General features: G+C 44.1%; 2 protein-coding genes and 1 long non-coding RNA gene across 33 annotated transcripts in view; 1 reads left to right on the top strand and 2 right to left on the bottom strand.

Annotated features, from left to right (window-relative positions):
• The window catches only part of LOC147834342 (uncharacterized), a 1704-nt gene extending 1549 nt beyond the window's left edge, over nt 1–155 (bottom strand). Inside the window, exon 1 of the long non-coding RNA XR_015506563.1 lies at nt 72–155. This is a non-coding gene — a long non-coding RNA (uncharacterized LOC147834342). The remainder of the gene's footprint in view (nt 1–71) is intronic.
• The window catches only part of zmp:0000000755, a 27514-nt gene extending 15147 nt beyond the window's left edge, over nt 1–12367 (top strand). For 8 of the 20 annotated variants that reach the window (XM_087279891.1, XM_087279887.1, XM_087279890.1 and 5 more), the window contains 13 exons: nt 693–805; nt 1035–1167; nt 1359–1463; nt 3330–3436; nt 4146–4300; nt 4390–4500; nt 4750–4852; nt 5956–5998; nt 6188–6230; nt 6301–6439; nt 6570–6793; nt 6908–7021; nt 9725–12367. In XM_087279891.1, coding sequence (XP_087136017.1) covers nt 693–805; nt 1035–1167; nt 1359–1463; nt 3330–3436; nt 4146–4300; nt 4390–4500; nt 4750–4852; nt 5956–5998; nt 6188–6230; nt 6301–6439; nt 6570–6793; nt 6908–7021; nt 9725–9840 — 1506 coding nt within the window. In that variant the 3' untranslated portion in view covers nt 9841–12367. Of the gene's footprint in view, nt 1–692; nt 806–1034; nt 1168–1358; nt 1464–3329; nt 3437–4145; nt 4301–4389; nt 4501–4749; nt 4853–5001; nt 5870–5955; nt 5999–6187; nt 6231–6300; nt 6440–6569; nt 6794–6907; nt 7022–9724 lie in introns of those variants that run through there. The other 12 variants (XM_087279889.1, XM_087279885.1, XM_087279888.1 and 9 more) reach the window with 5 other exon arrangements.
• mrpl2 (mitochondrial ribosomal protein L2) overlaps nt 11731–15000 on the bottom strand; it is an 8345-nt gene continuing 5075 nt past the window's right edge. For 5 of the 12 annotated variants that reach the window (XR_015505390.1, XR_015505386.1, XR_015505387.1 and 2 more), the window contains exons 6-8: nt 14416–14489; nt 12223–12760; nt 11731–12032 (exon numbers count right to left, since the gene is read on the bottom strand). Coding sequence is in view for 6 of the 12 variants with exons in the window: in XM_087278426.1 (XP_087134552.1) it covers nt 12972–12998; nt 14173–14489 (344 nt within the window). In the remaining 6 variants the exon portion in view is untranslated. 12 annotated transcript variants of the gene reach the window in all.

Here is a 15000-nt window from a genome sequence, read left to right as displayed (position 1 = left end):
CAGATATCTATCAGACATCTATCAGGCATCTATTAGACATTTGTCAGACATCTATTAAACATCTATCAGACATCTATTAGACTTTAGCAGACGTCTATCAGACATCTATTAGACATCTATTAAACATCTATCAGATATCTATCAGACATCTATTAGACTTTAGCAGACGTCTATCAGACATCTATTAGACATCTATTAAACATCTATCAGATATCTATCAGACATCTTTTAGACATCTATTAAACATCTATCAGATATCTATTAGCAATCGATTAAACATCTATCAGACAACTATTAAACATCTATAAGACATCTATCAGATAAGTTTATTTTTATAGCACATTTTATACACAATGGCAATTTAGAATGCTTTACATAAAAGTATAAGAAAATAAAAACAAATAATAACAGTGATTAAAAACAGATAATAATGTGTTAAACAAGTTAAAAAACAATAGTGTGATGTGTGGGCCGCAGCACAGTGCTCATTCAGTAAAGGCTCAGCTGAACAGATGTGTGATCAGTGTTGGTGTGAACGTGCCTAATGTTGAGCACATCTGCAACACACTTCCATGATTGTGATCAGACGGGCAGATAATTTAGCATTAAAATAAAGTGTTTTAACAGCATTAGAGATGATCTGAAGTGAAAGTGATGCGTTCTTTCATTGATCTCTCACTGTGTTTCTGCAGGAGGCTGACGCAGAGCATCATGGGATAGCGATGGCGGATGTGTTGGAGAGCAGCAGCGATCGATTGAACATCTCTGGAGGAAAACTCTGCAAGTCTGAGTCTCAGAACCACAGGTGAAGCCCACATCACACTCCACATCACACCTGCTGTCTCTCATTGTGTGTGTGTGTGTGTGTGCTGCTAAAGGAATGTGTGTGTGTGTGCTCTTAGAGAAGTGTTTGTGCTTTTAGAGAAGTGTGTGTGTTGTTGGAGGAGTGTGTGTGTTTGTGTGAGTGTGTGTGGTGCTAGAGGAGTGTGACACTGAGCTGTGTATGTGTGTGTGTGTGTGTGTGTGTGCTGCAGTAAAGCAGAGGTCAGGGCTCCTCGGCGGATCCGCAGCACCTCCATGAAGGACAGACAGAACTCTCGAGCTCAGAGCGAACGCACCATCAGCATGGACAGTCAATACACACCCCACAGCCGCTTCACTGCACAGGTGACACACACACAGGCTCATCTGTCTATTCATTCACTGTGTGCTTCATACACTGACACACACACACACACATTTACCACAGAACTACTTCAGTAACTTCAAATGTCTAATTCTGTTTCACATGAGGATAATTTATGTAGATATACACAGAGAAACTAGCTGTGTGTGTATTTGTATGTGTGTGTGTTCAGGTTCCCAGGAAGTCTGTGTATGACCAGCTGAACCAGATCCTGATCTCAGATGAGAGACTCCCAGAGAACATCATCCTCATCAACACTGTCGACTGGCAGGGCCAGGTGTGTGTGTGTGTGTGTGTGTGTGTGTGTGTGTGTTTGCTTCCACCTAATTTCATGTGCATTTGGGAATATTGCATCAAAATGCTTTACAGTAAAGCCAGGATGTGCACATTTTAATTTAATGTGCATTAAAAAGGATGAGTGAGGAGGATAAAGGTTTCTCTCTGCTGCTCGTGAACTGTGCTGTGATCAGCTGTAGTGAGTGAAGTCTGCATCAGTATGTGCGCTCCAGTGCTGGAGTTTCTGCTGATCAGATGATCTGGTATAAGTGTGTGTGTGTGTGTGTGTGTGTGTGAGAGTGTTTGTGTCAATAGCCCCTTTCACACACTGATACCGGTAAATATCCGAAAAAATTCTGGAAGGACTTTATTAGTGAATTTATAAGATTGTTTTTCACACAGACGAGGAGGTTCCGGAGTTTTTCTGGAAAAGAGCATTCACACATCCATTCCAGATTACGGGAAAATTACGGGAAAAGTCAGACATCATTAAGCAGAAATAATCTAAACGACTGCGCTTGTGTTTGTACACAGAGAGGGGTCGGCCTTTTGTTGATGGTTTCACTTTTATTTAAAGCTTTAGCATTCATGCAGCTGCTTTACCCCAGAAACATCCAAAGAGCGCTAACCGCAGCTAAATATCTACACACTTGACTACGCTACACATTCTGTGGGTGGATCATTATTGTGAACAGCTTATATGGAAACATATAGAGGAACTCTTTCACATGTGGAGATGTTGATAATATGTGTGTGTGCTGGCGCTCACCGGCTGCTTCACGTGCACACGCATCACACAGCTGAAGCAGAGCTTTAAAGGTAAACAAACAGCGGCTTATCATCAGCGGTTTATCCATAATTTTACACATTATGAAAACATATAAATATGCAGATTTCATACATTTATCAGATATTTGATGTTCATTCCGGCTGATGATAATGATAAGGAAACTCCTCTCTCGTGCTGTTGAGCGTGTTTGAGCTGTGTTCTCTCACACTGAGCTCATTGTGTCTGATGAATAAGCACTTCTGGAACAGTACAGTGTATATAAGCAGTGGTGGAACGAGTACTGAAAAATCCTACTTAAGGATAAGTACCATTGCTTGCCTAAAGTGTAGATCAGTAGAGTAAAAGTGTCTGTTCATTTAGTGCATTAGTGACTGTCCAGCAGGCACACAACATCATCAGACGCTAATATTTGCTCAGATTTAGGTTGTGATGTCGGGTGAACAAGATTTAATGTCTAGCCAGCGTTTATGGACGTTATTTCGATGTCCAATAACGACATCTATGATGTTGAAATTTGGTTGATTTTAGGTTGTTAGAAAGTGACCCAACGTGGAACATCTTAAACCAGCGTCACACTGACGTCAGATACTGATGTTTATTCATCACGCATGGCAACCAAAATCCAGCATCTGACAGACGTCATAGTGATAACATCCACACAACGTCAAGCTGTAACATCATCATCAGACGTTGATATTTAAATCTAAACATCTCTGGGTCATTGCCTGTGAAGATCTTGGACATCTTCCTGGACACTTTTAATGCTTTTGAACAGTTTGCTGAATCATAAATCTCCCGTGTCTTGAGGTACTTCATTATGATGCGATTAACCTTCTGTGTGGGATTTGATTAGACAGGATTCACAGGACTGATTTCTCTAATCCTCATTTTTCTAATGACAAGAAATAATACGGTAGTGACTGCAGGATGAAGGACAGTAGTGGAGTGTGCTCAAGAGGAGAGGAGAGGAGAGGAAAAGCACACATTAATAAAACAAATCCTGAGAAAAAACACTCAATTACAGTCACTCCAGGATTTATCATGTGTGTGTGTGTGTGTGTGTGTGTGTGTGTTCAGTATGTGGCAGAGATCCTGCAGAAGCACACTCAGCCCATAGTGTCCACCTGCTCTGCTGCTGACGTCCAGGCCGCATTCAACACCATCGTAACACGCATTCAGAGATTGTAAGTCTACACACACCTGCATTCCAAACACACACACATGCACATACACACTCACAAAACACATATGCATGCGCACACACACACAAACCGGCACAAAAACCTGTTTGATTTTCAGATGAACATTATTTATTATTAGTCATCAGCTCTTTCCCTTGTGAGGAGTTTTACTGTTCTTGTGAGAATCTTTGGTGCTCACAGTGTAGCATAAACAAGGACACACACACACACACTGATGAATGCACTGTGCTGTATGAGGATTATATCACACTGACAGCTGCAGATGCTCCAGAGATGAATCATAACTATAAGAGCAGCACTGAGCTTCAGTTATTCAGTTCTGTGTGGTGAGCATGTGCAGCTGTCGGTGTGTGATATAATCTTCATAACTCACTGAATCAGCAGCCAATCAGAATCCACTGTGAAGACTCGGAGGATTTAAAACAGCAAAACCACAACGCTTAAAATACACAGAGCAGCGTCATCACCCAGCGTCAGCTCATTCTGTGTGTTCAGAGGACTCAATAAATCATCACAGGTGAACTTTTCAGACAGTTTCACCAATAGTTAGAACACAATAGCTCCTCCCACAGCTATACTGTAACGCCCAGACTCCGCCCACTGCTAAAGTGCCAGTGCGATCAGAGTGTGTGTGTGTGTGTGTGTGTAAGAATTAGTGTTTGATTGATGTGTGATGTGGCTCCTCCCACAGCTGTAACTGTAATGCCCAGACTCCGCCCACTGTTAAAGTGGCAGTGACGGGCGATCAGAGCTACCTCAGCACGGTGCTGCGCTTCTTTGTGGAGCAGCTGGCTAACAAGACGCCTGATTGGCTGAGCTACATCCGCTTCCTGATCATCCCCATCGGTGAGAGACTCGTCCAACACTCGCTGGAGAGAATCATGAGTGCGGAGTTTGATGTGTGTGTGTGTGTGTGTGTGTGTGTGTTGTGGCAGGTTCTCATCCGCTGGCCAAATACATGGCGTCATTCGACAGTAAGTTCAGCAGCATGTTCATGGAGCCATCGTGGAGGGAGCTGTTCTGCCGGCCAGAACCCCCGAACACAGGTACAGCTAATGAGTGTGATGCTGATAAACAGAGGTTTTGTGTGTGTGTGTGTTTGTGTGTGTGTGTTTAGTTGCATCTGTCTTATTCTACACTTGTATCCCATCAGACTCGCTCATGTACAGCAGTGTGTGTGTGTTAATGTGGAGAAAGTGTTCATATTTTGTGTGTGTGTGTGTGTGTGTGTGTGTGTGTGTGTGTGTGTGTGTGTGTGTGTGTGTGTGTGTGTGTGTGTGTTTGTGTGTCTGCAGACTCTGTGGATGTAGCTGGACGGATCATCCAGTATCTGGCCGGAGCCAATGTGTGTCACCAGTTCCCCATCTCTGAGGCCATGCTGACCTACAGACAGAAGAGGTACACCTGCGCTCACACACTCCTGCACACACAGTGCTGCCGTTAGAGTTCTTCTTTGCACAATAATCTGAAGTGTGTGTGTGAAGTCAAAGATAGCTTTCCCTCTATTGAAAATAAGATAATAATACACTCACCGGCCACTTTATTAGGTACTGGAACCAGTCTGGCCATTCTCCTCTGACCTCTGGCCTCATCAACAAGGCATTTGCGCCCACAGAACTGCCGCTCACTGGATATTTCCTCTTTGTCGGAGCATTCTCTGTAAAGCCTAGAGATGGTTGTGCGTGAAAATCCCAGTAGATCAGCAGTTTCTGAAATACTCAGAGCAGCCCGTCTGGCAGCAACAACCATGCATCAACATTGCATGCATCAACATTTTCTAAATACAACAATTAAAGTGCAGTTTAAAGACATAATCAGGGTAGGTAGGCCACTTATTGGTCAACATTGGTTTGTTCTGTAGGCAGTAGCTTCCTTTAGGGGGCTAATAATATTGCCCACAGCCATCTTTACATACGTGTTGTTTGTTTTTTCAGCCAAACTGAAGGAAATCAGACTGAAATGTTTTATTTTAATGTAGTGTATATCTGTGTGTGTGTGCTGTGGTCTTCATACCTGCTGACAGCTTCAGTTATTCACAGTCACACACTGATCTTCTCATCTTCTGTTGGCTTTCCAAGGAAGCGGAGTTTATATTTTGATTTGTACATCAGGTATTTGAGCTCTGAGTCTCCGTCTGTCCATCTGCTGTGCTTCTGCCATCGCTCACACACACAAACACACACACACACACACACACACACACACACACACACACATCAGTCAATGAAGATACAGAGCTGATCTTTCAGTCCTGTGTGTGTGTGTGTGTGTGTGTGTGTTCTGCTGTGCTCATCTTGTGTTCAGATTCACACACACACATCTCTGATCAGCTGGTTCTGCTCATGCCATCGTGATCTTCGCTCTGCTCCATCACACCGCTCAGACCTGTGTGTGTGTCTGTGTATATGGGCATAGGTTTGTGTGTATTTGTGTTTTTGTGTGTATATGTATTTGGGTGTGTGTGTGTGTGCCGCTCTGACCCTCCGTCCGTCTCTCTGCAGCCCGGATGAAGACTCCTGCCAGAAGTTTGTGCCGTTTATCGGGGTAAGAGACACCAGAGCCCTGATATAACAGACAATGTGCAATGCGGTGTGTGTGTGAGTGCACGTGTTTTTGTGTTAGAGTGTGTGTGTGAGAGAATGTGTTTCTTTATGTATGTGTGTGTGTGAGAGTGTCGCTGCTGCTGATCTGGGTTCAGTGATGCTGATTGGCTGTCTTCACTGTGGTCTGCAGGTGGTGAAGGTGGGCATCGTGGAGCACAGTCTGTCCACATCAGGTGAGCTCTGGTGCCTCATCTGCATCTCATGTTTATGTGTGTGCGCTGTTAACGAGTCTTCTGTTCTCAGTGGACTCTGATGATGCCATGGGCGGAGGAGTGGGCGTGGCTTCTCCATTCATGATGCAGTCGGCGACGCCCTATGGGAGGGAGATATGTGTGACTCCACCCCCCTCACCCTCTGCATGTGCAGTTTTCACTGGAGTGGGGTATGACATCATCATCACGTGGTACACCTATGTGTGTGTGTGTGTGTGTGTGTGCAGGTCTCTGTGCACCCACTGCGAGCTGACCGGTTTGCAGGTGGATTGATTGATTGGTGTGTGTGTGTGTGGGCAGGTCTCCGTGCACCGGTGGCGAGCTGATGGGTCTGCAGGTGGATTATTGGGTGTGTGTGAGCGGGGACAGGAAGCGTGAGGGGGAGAAGCGTGAGGTGGGCCTGAAGAACACACTGAAGAGTAACTTCCGCTCGCTGCAGGTCAGCCGTCTGCCCAGCGGGGGCGACACCGCGCACACACACACACTCGCCATGACCGTCGTCACCAAGGAGAAGAACAAGAAAGGTCTGACATGTGTGTGTGTGTGTGTGTACAGTGATTCAGTGAGTGTGTGTTTCTGTGTGTGTGCAGAGATTTAATAAATGTGTGTGTGTGTGTGTGTGTGTGTGCGTGTTTCAGTGATTTTCCTAAGTAAGAAGCCGAAGGAGAAGGAAGTGGATTCTAAGAGTCAGGTGATCGACGGCATCAGTCGGCTCATCTGTACAGCCAAACACCAGCACACCATGCTGAGAGGTACACACACCTGTATGTGTGTATTTACATATACATCTATATATTAGGGCTGCAGCAACAAATCAATAAGTCACTGTGCTTATTTGATTATTAAAAAACAGTTGAGTTGAGTGCGGAGTGGAGTAAACAAGCAGTGATGCAGAGTTCAGTGCCTCAGACAGGGGTGAGGAAGAGGCAGTTCAGCTGGTAAATCACTACACAATCCTGCTTTAGTTCCAATGAGGTGAAGTGAGGACCGTAAAGTCCCTGGTCCTGTTTTTACTCGTTATCGAGCTTGACAAGCATGACAGGTTATCGTTAGCTTGTTAACCCTTAGAGCAGCAAGTGAAAAGTGTTTAGTTTGAGAGTTTGGTGTGTTGGCTGGTGCTGAGCCAGAGACGTGTCATATTATCACAGTTATGCAGCATTTTTACCGCCCAATGCTTATTTTATGTTTTAGACATGTAAATACACCCAAGTACTAGTAAAACAACACATTCAGAGTTTGTAAAACCCACAAGACAGGCTAATAATCCATTCAAATACAATTTGTGGATGTGTTTTATTCATATCAGATCACACAGCGAACATAACAATAGTTCAGTCTCTTCTTCTCCCAGCTGGCCAATAACTGATGAATGTACGTGCTGAATCCCGCGTCTTCTGCTTTTATCAATGAGTCAAACATGGTAGGTAAACATGGCGATGCCCATCTCACGTTATAGATCAGGGTCAAGATCATCTATACGTCTTTTAAACACTCACTGGAAGTGAAGTGAAATATCCGCTATTGATGACGGAATAAGCAAGCGTGTGGATATGCTGAATTAAAAGAGAAAAGCATAATAAAAGGGACACATCTGTCAAACAGCGCTATTGTGTCAAAAAAATGTAAAATATAGATTTATAATATTAATATAATGTTGATCATTAGGCCGTGCTTTACTTAATTAAATCATTTTATTGTTAATGTACAGTGAAACCGATGAATCCATGATGAGGTAAGTGACATTATAAAGTGTACTGCCGTTCTGTTTAAAGAACTTGTGTCCTCGCATCCTCAGTAGTTCGTTCTTCCAAGTCTGATCTTTGGGTTCTCTGTATTGAGAAACAGCCCTGGTCCAGAGTCTGTTAAACTCAGCAGTGAAAGGGTTAATAACAGCAGTAAAGCAGCGCTGGTGGAGTCACTCTGCATTGAAGACTATAGACAGGTGTTTATTCACTCGCCTCTTTCTGAATCCTTCATTTCTCCTTCTGTTGTCATGTAGAGCTGCACTGCTAAAGCTTTTCTTTCTTAGTCATTTCATCTCGTTTCCAGTCCAAATATCTGAACAATCTTAAATCAGGACTAGACGAGAGAAATGGCATGAGCAAATGAAGTGATGCTTACTTCTGCTTAAGGTTATATCTTATTAAGATTATTTTTCTGACCCCATTGGCAAATAATTTAGCTTGTTTTAAGCAAACAATCACTTCCAGGGCTCAACAATAGGGACTGCCCGATGGCCCGGGGCCAGCGTGTGAGATGCTCGGGACAGTAGACAGGATCGTTACTGGCCCGATCGGGCCACTGCTGCCTTGTCACTAAAGTTTAATTTGCCTGTGACTATTTGTCAATTGCATGCAGATACAGTTTTAGAATTGAGAAACAGTTTGTGGTTTCAAGCCTTCAAATGCTACCTTCTTGGTTCTTCTTATCTGATTGGATGTTGTGAGCATGTTATTAGTACAGCGAAGAGACAGCAACATGGCGGTAACATCAAATGATGATGCTAAAGGAAAACATTTGTTTCTAACGTCTTGGAAGCAGACATATACCAGCGTACACCACGACTAAAAAAATCACCGTCAGTTTGGCCGGTCTTTAGCCATCTTTTATTTCAAAACACTTTAAATTAGATTTACAAACATTTTGACACGTTTTTGCTTTATTTGTGGCTAAGAAATAGCTTTAATTTTTTTTTTTTGGTGGGGCCAGTGAAAAAATTGGCAGGGCAAGTAAAAATCTGAACCACTGGTCCGATTGGGCCAGTAGAAAAAATCCTTTGCGTTGAACCTTGACTTCATTTGGAGGTGACTTTTGAGAAAACAATACATGCTTTCTCATGCTATTATATCTGTCTAGTACAGGCATGTCAAACTCAATTCCTGGAGGGCCGCATCTCCGCACAGTCTAGTGTACAACCCTAATTAAACACACCTGATCAAACTAATTGAGTCACTCAGGCTTGTTTGAATCCTACAGGTAAGTGTGTTGGAGCAGGGTTGAAACTAAACTGCAGAGCAGCGGCCCTCCTGGAATTGAGTTTGACTTTATTTTATTTATTTTTTTTATCTTTTGGTTATTTGGATTGAAAACAGGACAACACTACTTCATTTTTTATAATAATTATTATTATTATCATTATTACAACAGATCAGGGATGAGCTTTTTTGAATAAAGGGTTGTAAATGAATGCTTTTCATGTTGTTTTTATCCGATTTATCGAAAAAATAATCGACAAATTATTTGATTATTAAAATAATTGTTAGTTGCAGCCCTAGTATATATATATAGTGAATTGAATATATATACACAAATTAATATACATATACTCAAAATAAACATGCACACTGCACACATATATGTAAGCTTCTGTTTTGGATTAATGCTGATTAATCTTCTGACAGCAGCACTGGATGTAAAGTAAAGTGTGTGTGTGTGTGTGTGTGTGTGTGTTTCAGTCTGCATTGATGGCGTGGAGTGGAACGATGTCAAGTTCTTCCAGCTGGCGGCGCAGTGGCCCACACACGTCAAACACTTCCCCGTGGGTGTGTTCGGCTACAGCAAACCTGCGTGACTGTGTGTGTGTGTGTGCACTGACCAGAGGCGCTCGGTCAACAGGTTCCCATGGAAACCCACAGTCGGCGCTTCAGTCGACACTGTCGGCATCAGCTGTGTTCTAGCCGTGTGTGCTGCGATGGCCAGCGGGAGGCACCTTATCATTTCTGTGAAATCCTGTGTAGAATGCTGTCAGGTGCATGATGGGAAGGCGAGTGTGTGGAGCCACTTTAAACAGATTTTGTAGCTCAATTGTGAAGTGTTTTGGTGTCTTTGTGGTGTTTTGTAGTTGCTAAAGCACAGAGTCAGACGAGCAGGGGTATTACAGCACACACACTCATTCATCACAGGACACGGTCGGGGTCCGTTCACCCAATTAACAGCATTCTGGCATCATCTATTCATCCATTCTGTAGGTCAAACATTATGAGCCTCTGTGTTCTGTTCAACACTAAAGAGAGAGAGATTTTGAAGAATGCTGTAAACCTGTCACCATTGACTTTTGTAGTACGTTTTTCCTGCTGTGGAAGTCGATGGTTACCGGTTTCCAACAAAATATCTTCAGTGGTGTTCAACAGAAGGAAGAAACTCAGCAAGGTTTGAAACACACCAATAGTGAGTATTTATCGTCGTCCACGCCGCACCACTGCGCTCTCAGCTTTAATGAGGAGTAATGAATGACCAGATGTTGAATTATGGAGTTCATCATGCCAATATTAACGCTCTAGTCCAGATATATCAGGGATTCTAATGATACTTTACATTTGTGTTGTATTTGTTATCGCATTATTTCACGCATGTTGTTAATATTCAGCTCGGCTTTATTCATTTCATGCTCATCAGCTGGCCGTCGCTTCGTTTAAAGGGTTAGTTCACCCAGAGATGCTGTTCCAATCGTCCGCGGTGTTAGCTCACCTACAGGACATAGTGAAGATGTTTCTAGAGCACGTCTGTGATGGAGATTCTGTCAAAGCAGCCTGAGATGCATGAGGATCTAGTGTATGAACTGCTCACGCGTCTGCATCACAGCTGAGGTGCAGACAGTGAAGCGTAGTGTGTGTCACTCCTCAGGTGTGTGTCAGTTTCTAGTAACCCCTCATCCGCAGGTGATTATTACTCCTCCTCTGAGCTGCTGACTCCACTGTTGAGATGCCGTGTCCTCCTCCTCCTCCTCCTGCTGTCATGTTCTGACTGTTGTATCTGTAAAGTGGAGTGATATGGAGCTGTAATGTGCTCTAAACCTGCCGGATCTACTTTAGCTGTGCCTTTATCTGACAATAACCAAACACCTGAGAGTGAGCGTCAGTCCAGTGTTCAGCAGAGCTGTACTATAGGGAAAACACACTCATAATGTTGTCTCAGCAGGAACTGTAGTCAGTCAGAGAGCGGCAGTGTTAGTGTCACACACACAGTGTTGTGAACGGGCCTTTATCTCCATCATCACTGTGTTTACCGCATTAATCTCGTTCAGGAGCATTTCCAGCCCGTCAGAGTTAGTGTTGTGCTCATGTTAGTGTTCGGGTCTGAACATGTGTGTTGAATGTTGAACTCATTAAGAGAATCAGCACAGCCCTGTTAGAGCACACGCCGGGCGCAGAGCGGATTATTCCATCATCAAAAAGTGGATTTGTAGACACCCTTAATGCCATGAGCTTTAGACTTTGCTCCTAGATCATCCAAACAGAGCCCTTAGTCAATAATCTCCAATAACTGATGTGTTTTCTCTTTGCCATGATGCCAGCACACACTATCAGACTGGTTATTGAGATAGACACCAGTGTTCAGCTTACAGTGACATTTACAGGCTTCACTAATGAGGGTAATCAGGGGACAGCAGTGGTGTGTTCTGTAGACAATCATGAAATCATCAATCATGTCTAAAGAGGATGAATAACACTGAGCTCAAACATCATCTCCAAAACTGCCTTTATTCCACACATTAAAGAGAAAACTGTGAGACACAAGCCTGATCTGCTAAACAGCCTGAACAATAAGCTGATCTCAGAGGAATAGCTGACTCTGTTCATGCAGGATCTGAGTTACACACTGATCTTCAGCACACAGATACAGCAGCTCCGCTCAGATCCTCACACTTAATATTGTCATAACATATAATATTAATGCAGTCAGGCTGAGGGTGAACCCCTGTGTGTGTGTTGTACACCTGTGTCTGTCAGGCTGAGGGTGAACCCCTGTGTGTGTGTTGTACACCTGTGTCTGTCAGGCTGAGGGTGAACCCCTGTGTGTGTGTTGTACACCTGTGTCTGTCAGGCTGATGGTGAACCCCTGTGTGTGTGTTGTACACCTGTGTCTGTCAGGCTGAGGGTGAACCCCTGTGTGTGTGTTGTACACCTGTGTCTGTCAGGCTGATGGTGAACCCCTGTGTGTGTGTGTTGTACACCCGTGTCTGTCTGTCAGGTGTGAGTGAGCCGCTGTGTTTCAGGCTCTGACTCCACACTTCAGCACAGACCCTTACTGTTAGAGAAGAGTTCACTGTTCAGTGTGTTTCAGACGCACCAGCTGATCAATAAAAGACTTTCAGCACAGCCAGAGTGTGTGTGTGTCTGTGTGTGTGTGTGTGTGTGTGTGTCTGTCTGTGAGAGATTGTCAGTGTGGTTCTTTCAGGATGTGTGTGTGTTTGTGTCCTCGTGTGTACTGCTGCCGTGGACAGGTGTACACACAGCGCTCTGATCTGTGTGTGTGTGTGTGTGTGTGTGTGTGTGTCCTCATGTGCGCGCTGATGCAGTGGGCAGGTTTATGTAGCTCTTCATGGCGGGCAGCGGTCTGATCTTGCGTCCTGCCCAACCGCCCTTCCTCTGCCAGCGGCCGCTGCTCGGTCTGATGCCCAGCCAGCGGTTGGTGCCCGCTTTACCTATGATGCGCTTGTTGTGATCCACATTTGACACGCGGCCCACTGTCGCCACACACGTCTCCAACACCTGCGCGCACACACACACACACACTTTAGGGCATCTTCAAGACAAGCAGAAAATCTATGACTTGTGTTCAGAAATAATGAAGAAAGACTGATTTTAACCCTCATATGCATGAACAATACACAGGCAGAATGATGAACTGAAGCTTTAACTGATCTACTTCAGCAATCTGCATAATGTAAATCAAGACAAACACAGCTTTCACTCGTTTGACTCATAGTGAAGGGTAAACATCAGGGGCCTCATGCATCAACGCTGCGTACGCACAAAAACTTTGCGTACGCCAGGTTTCACGCTCAGAATCGCTCACGTTTGGATTTACTAACGATGAACTGAACATGGGAATGTGCGCAGCTTCACGCAGCTTCATGGCTGGCGTACGCACATTTTTTGTGCGTGTCTGTTTTATTTCCATTGGCGACTCCTAGAGGCGGTTGTGTTAAATTCCTCTCTACAAAGTGTCTGAGCCTTGCAATGGCAGCTGTATGAGACGGGTTCATCTAGCAGGTATATAAGGTTTCCATACCATACAGTTGACCAGCTAAACATTAAAGCACAATTTGCAGCGGTCGCCTGTTTTCCCAATGTAATCTGAGCGATCTACTGCACACACATTGCTATAAAGACACTATCTGAAGATGAATTTGCATGCGTGAATCAGAAACATTTCCATTCAATAAATGTGCAAATAAAATATGATGCACAAACTTATTAATGATTCCTACTTGTCTTTCTCGTGATAAATAGTGGGCAAAATCTGATATGTAGCGGGGAAAAAAAAGAGGAAAGAGTTCATCAGACACTGGATTCGAGCCGAGTTTATGCTCGAACGTGTCAAAACATGTTGAAATGCGTCTTATGAGCTGCGCCACTGAGACTGCTAAGCGTCCTGCAACATTTTACAGATATAAACCACACTATTTCCTTTTTAATGCACACAGTGCGATGTTCAGACCCAACTGTGTAAACCGTATCAGCTAAACTCTCCCACTCTATTTTTTTCTTTTGTTGTTAATTCCAGAGAACAAACTTGCAAATAACACCGCTTTTCTCCGGTCTACCTCTGAAAGCAGCACCTCCAATTCACATTCTGTTCAAAGTTTCTCTTCTTGTTTGCTTTTGCCGTTGCTTTTTCGTTGGGTTTTGCCATTAGCATAGTCATTAGCATATTCATACGGGGGAGGAGGCAGGGAGGGGTTTTGTGTTGTGCATGCTGCGCTCAGTTTCACGTTCATTCGGATGTACAAAAGAATATGTGTGAGATTCCTCATGTACGAAGACTTGCGTGGAAATCATACTAAAACATTGCGTACGCACAAAGCTGTAAATGTGCGCACGCAGAAAAAAATTCAGATGTATGAAACAATGTTGTAGTATGATTTCCACGCAAGTCTTCGTACATGAGGCCCCTGGACAGGTGTGTGTTGCGTGTGCAGAGTGTGTATCCAGCAGGGGGCGCCAGTGTGTGCAGCTATAATCAAGCACAGACTCCCTATATGGACAGAACACATGGCAAATAAATAAAGTGTAAGTGCATGTCTGATCCTCAACATGAAGCTGTGTTTGTCTGACTGCAGTGTTTGCTCAAACTGTTGTGATATTTTGATGATGAGGAGTTTTGCTGTGGGCGTGATGTAAACTTGTCTGTTCTCTCTCACCTGAATCTGGTGTTTAGAGGGAAGCTGAATGATGGCGGTGCCGCTCACCTTCCGCAGCAGCACTCCACATGTTCCTGTAGACCAGATCATCATCATCATCATCATCATCATCATCATCTACTGCAGGTTCACCCATTCATTAAGCACTTTCACCACAAGATGAGCACAGCGCAGGACATACCAGAACATCAGAAGATGCAGAAACAGCAGTGAGATGATCAATATAGCTAAGACTGACGAGACGCTCAGCAGAGGAACACTGAGGGAAACACATGAGCTGCTGAAGTAAAGGGTTAACCGGTGAGCAGGGCCATTTTCCAGCACCCTCCACCCAGAAGCAGCATGAATCAGGAGTTTCCAATAAACTCACACCATAATCCTCTGGAGCTTTACAGGCGTGCAGAGGAGCAGATCTCTCTCCAGCAGAGCAGGCCTGGGTGAAAGCGTGGCGTCCTGGTCAGATCACTGAACCTTCACCATTCCAGTCATTCATTTTCAGCTTAGTCCCTTTATTAATCTGGGGCTGCCACAGTGGAATGAACCACCAACTTATCCAGCATATGTTTTACACAGCGGATGCCCTTC

Source organism: Danio rerio, chromosome 13 (assembly GCF_052040795.2).
Source record: "Danio rerio strain M-AB ecotype USA chromosome 13, GRCz13ab, whole genome shotgun sequence".
In the NCBI taxonomy this organism is placed as follows: domain Eukaryota; kingdom Metazoa; phylum Chordata; class Actinopteri; order Cypriniformes; family Danionidae; genus Danio; species Danio rerio.
Note: the sequence above shows the minus strand (reverse complement) of the source record. Positions and strands in the feature narration are given on the sequence as shown.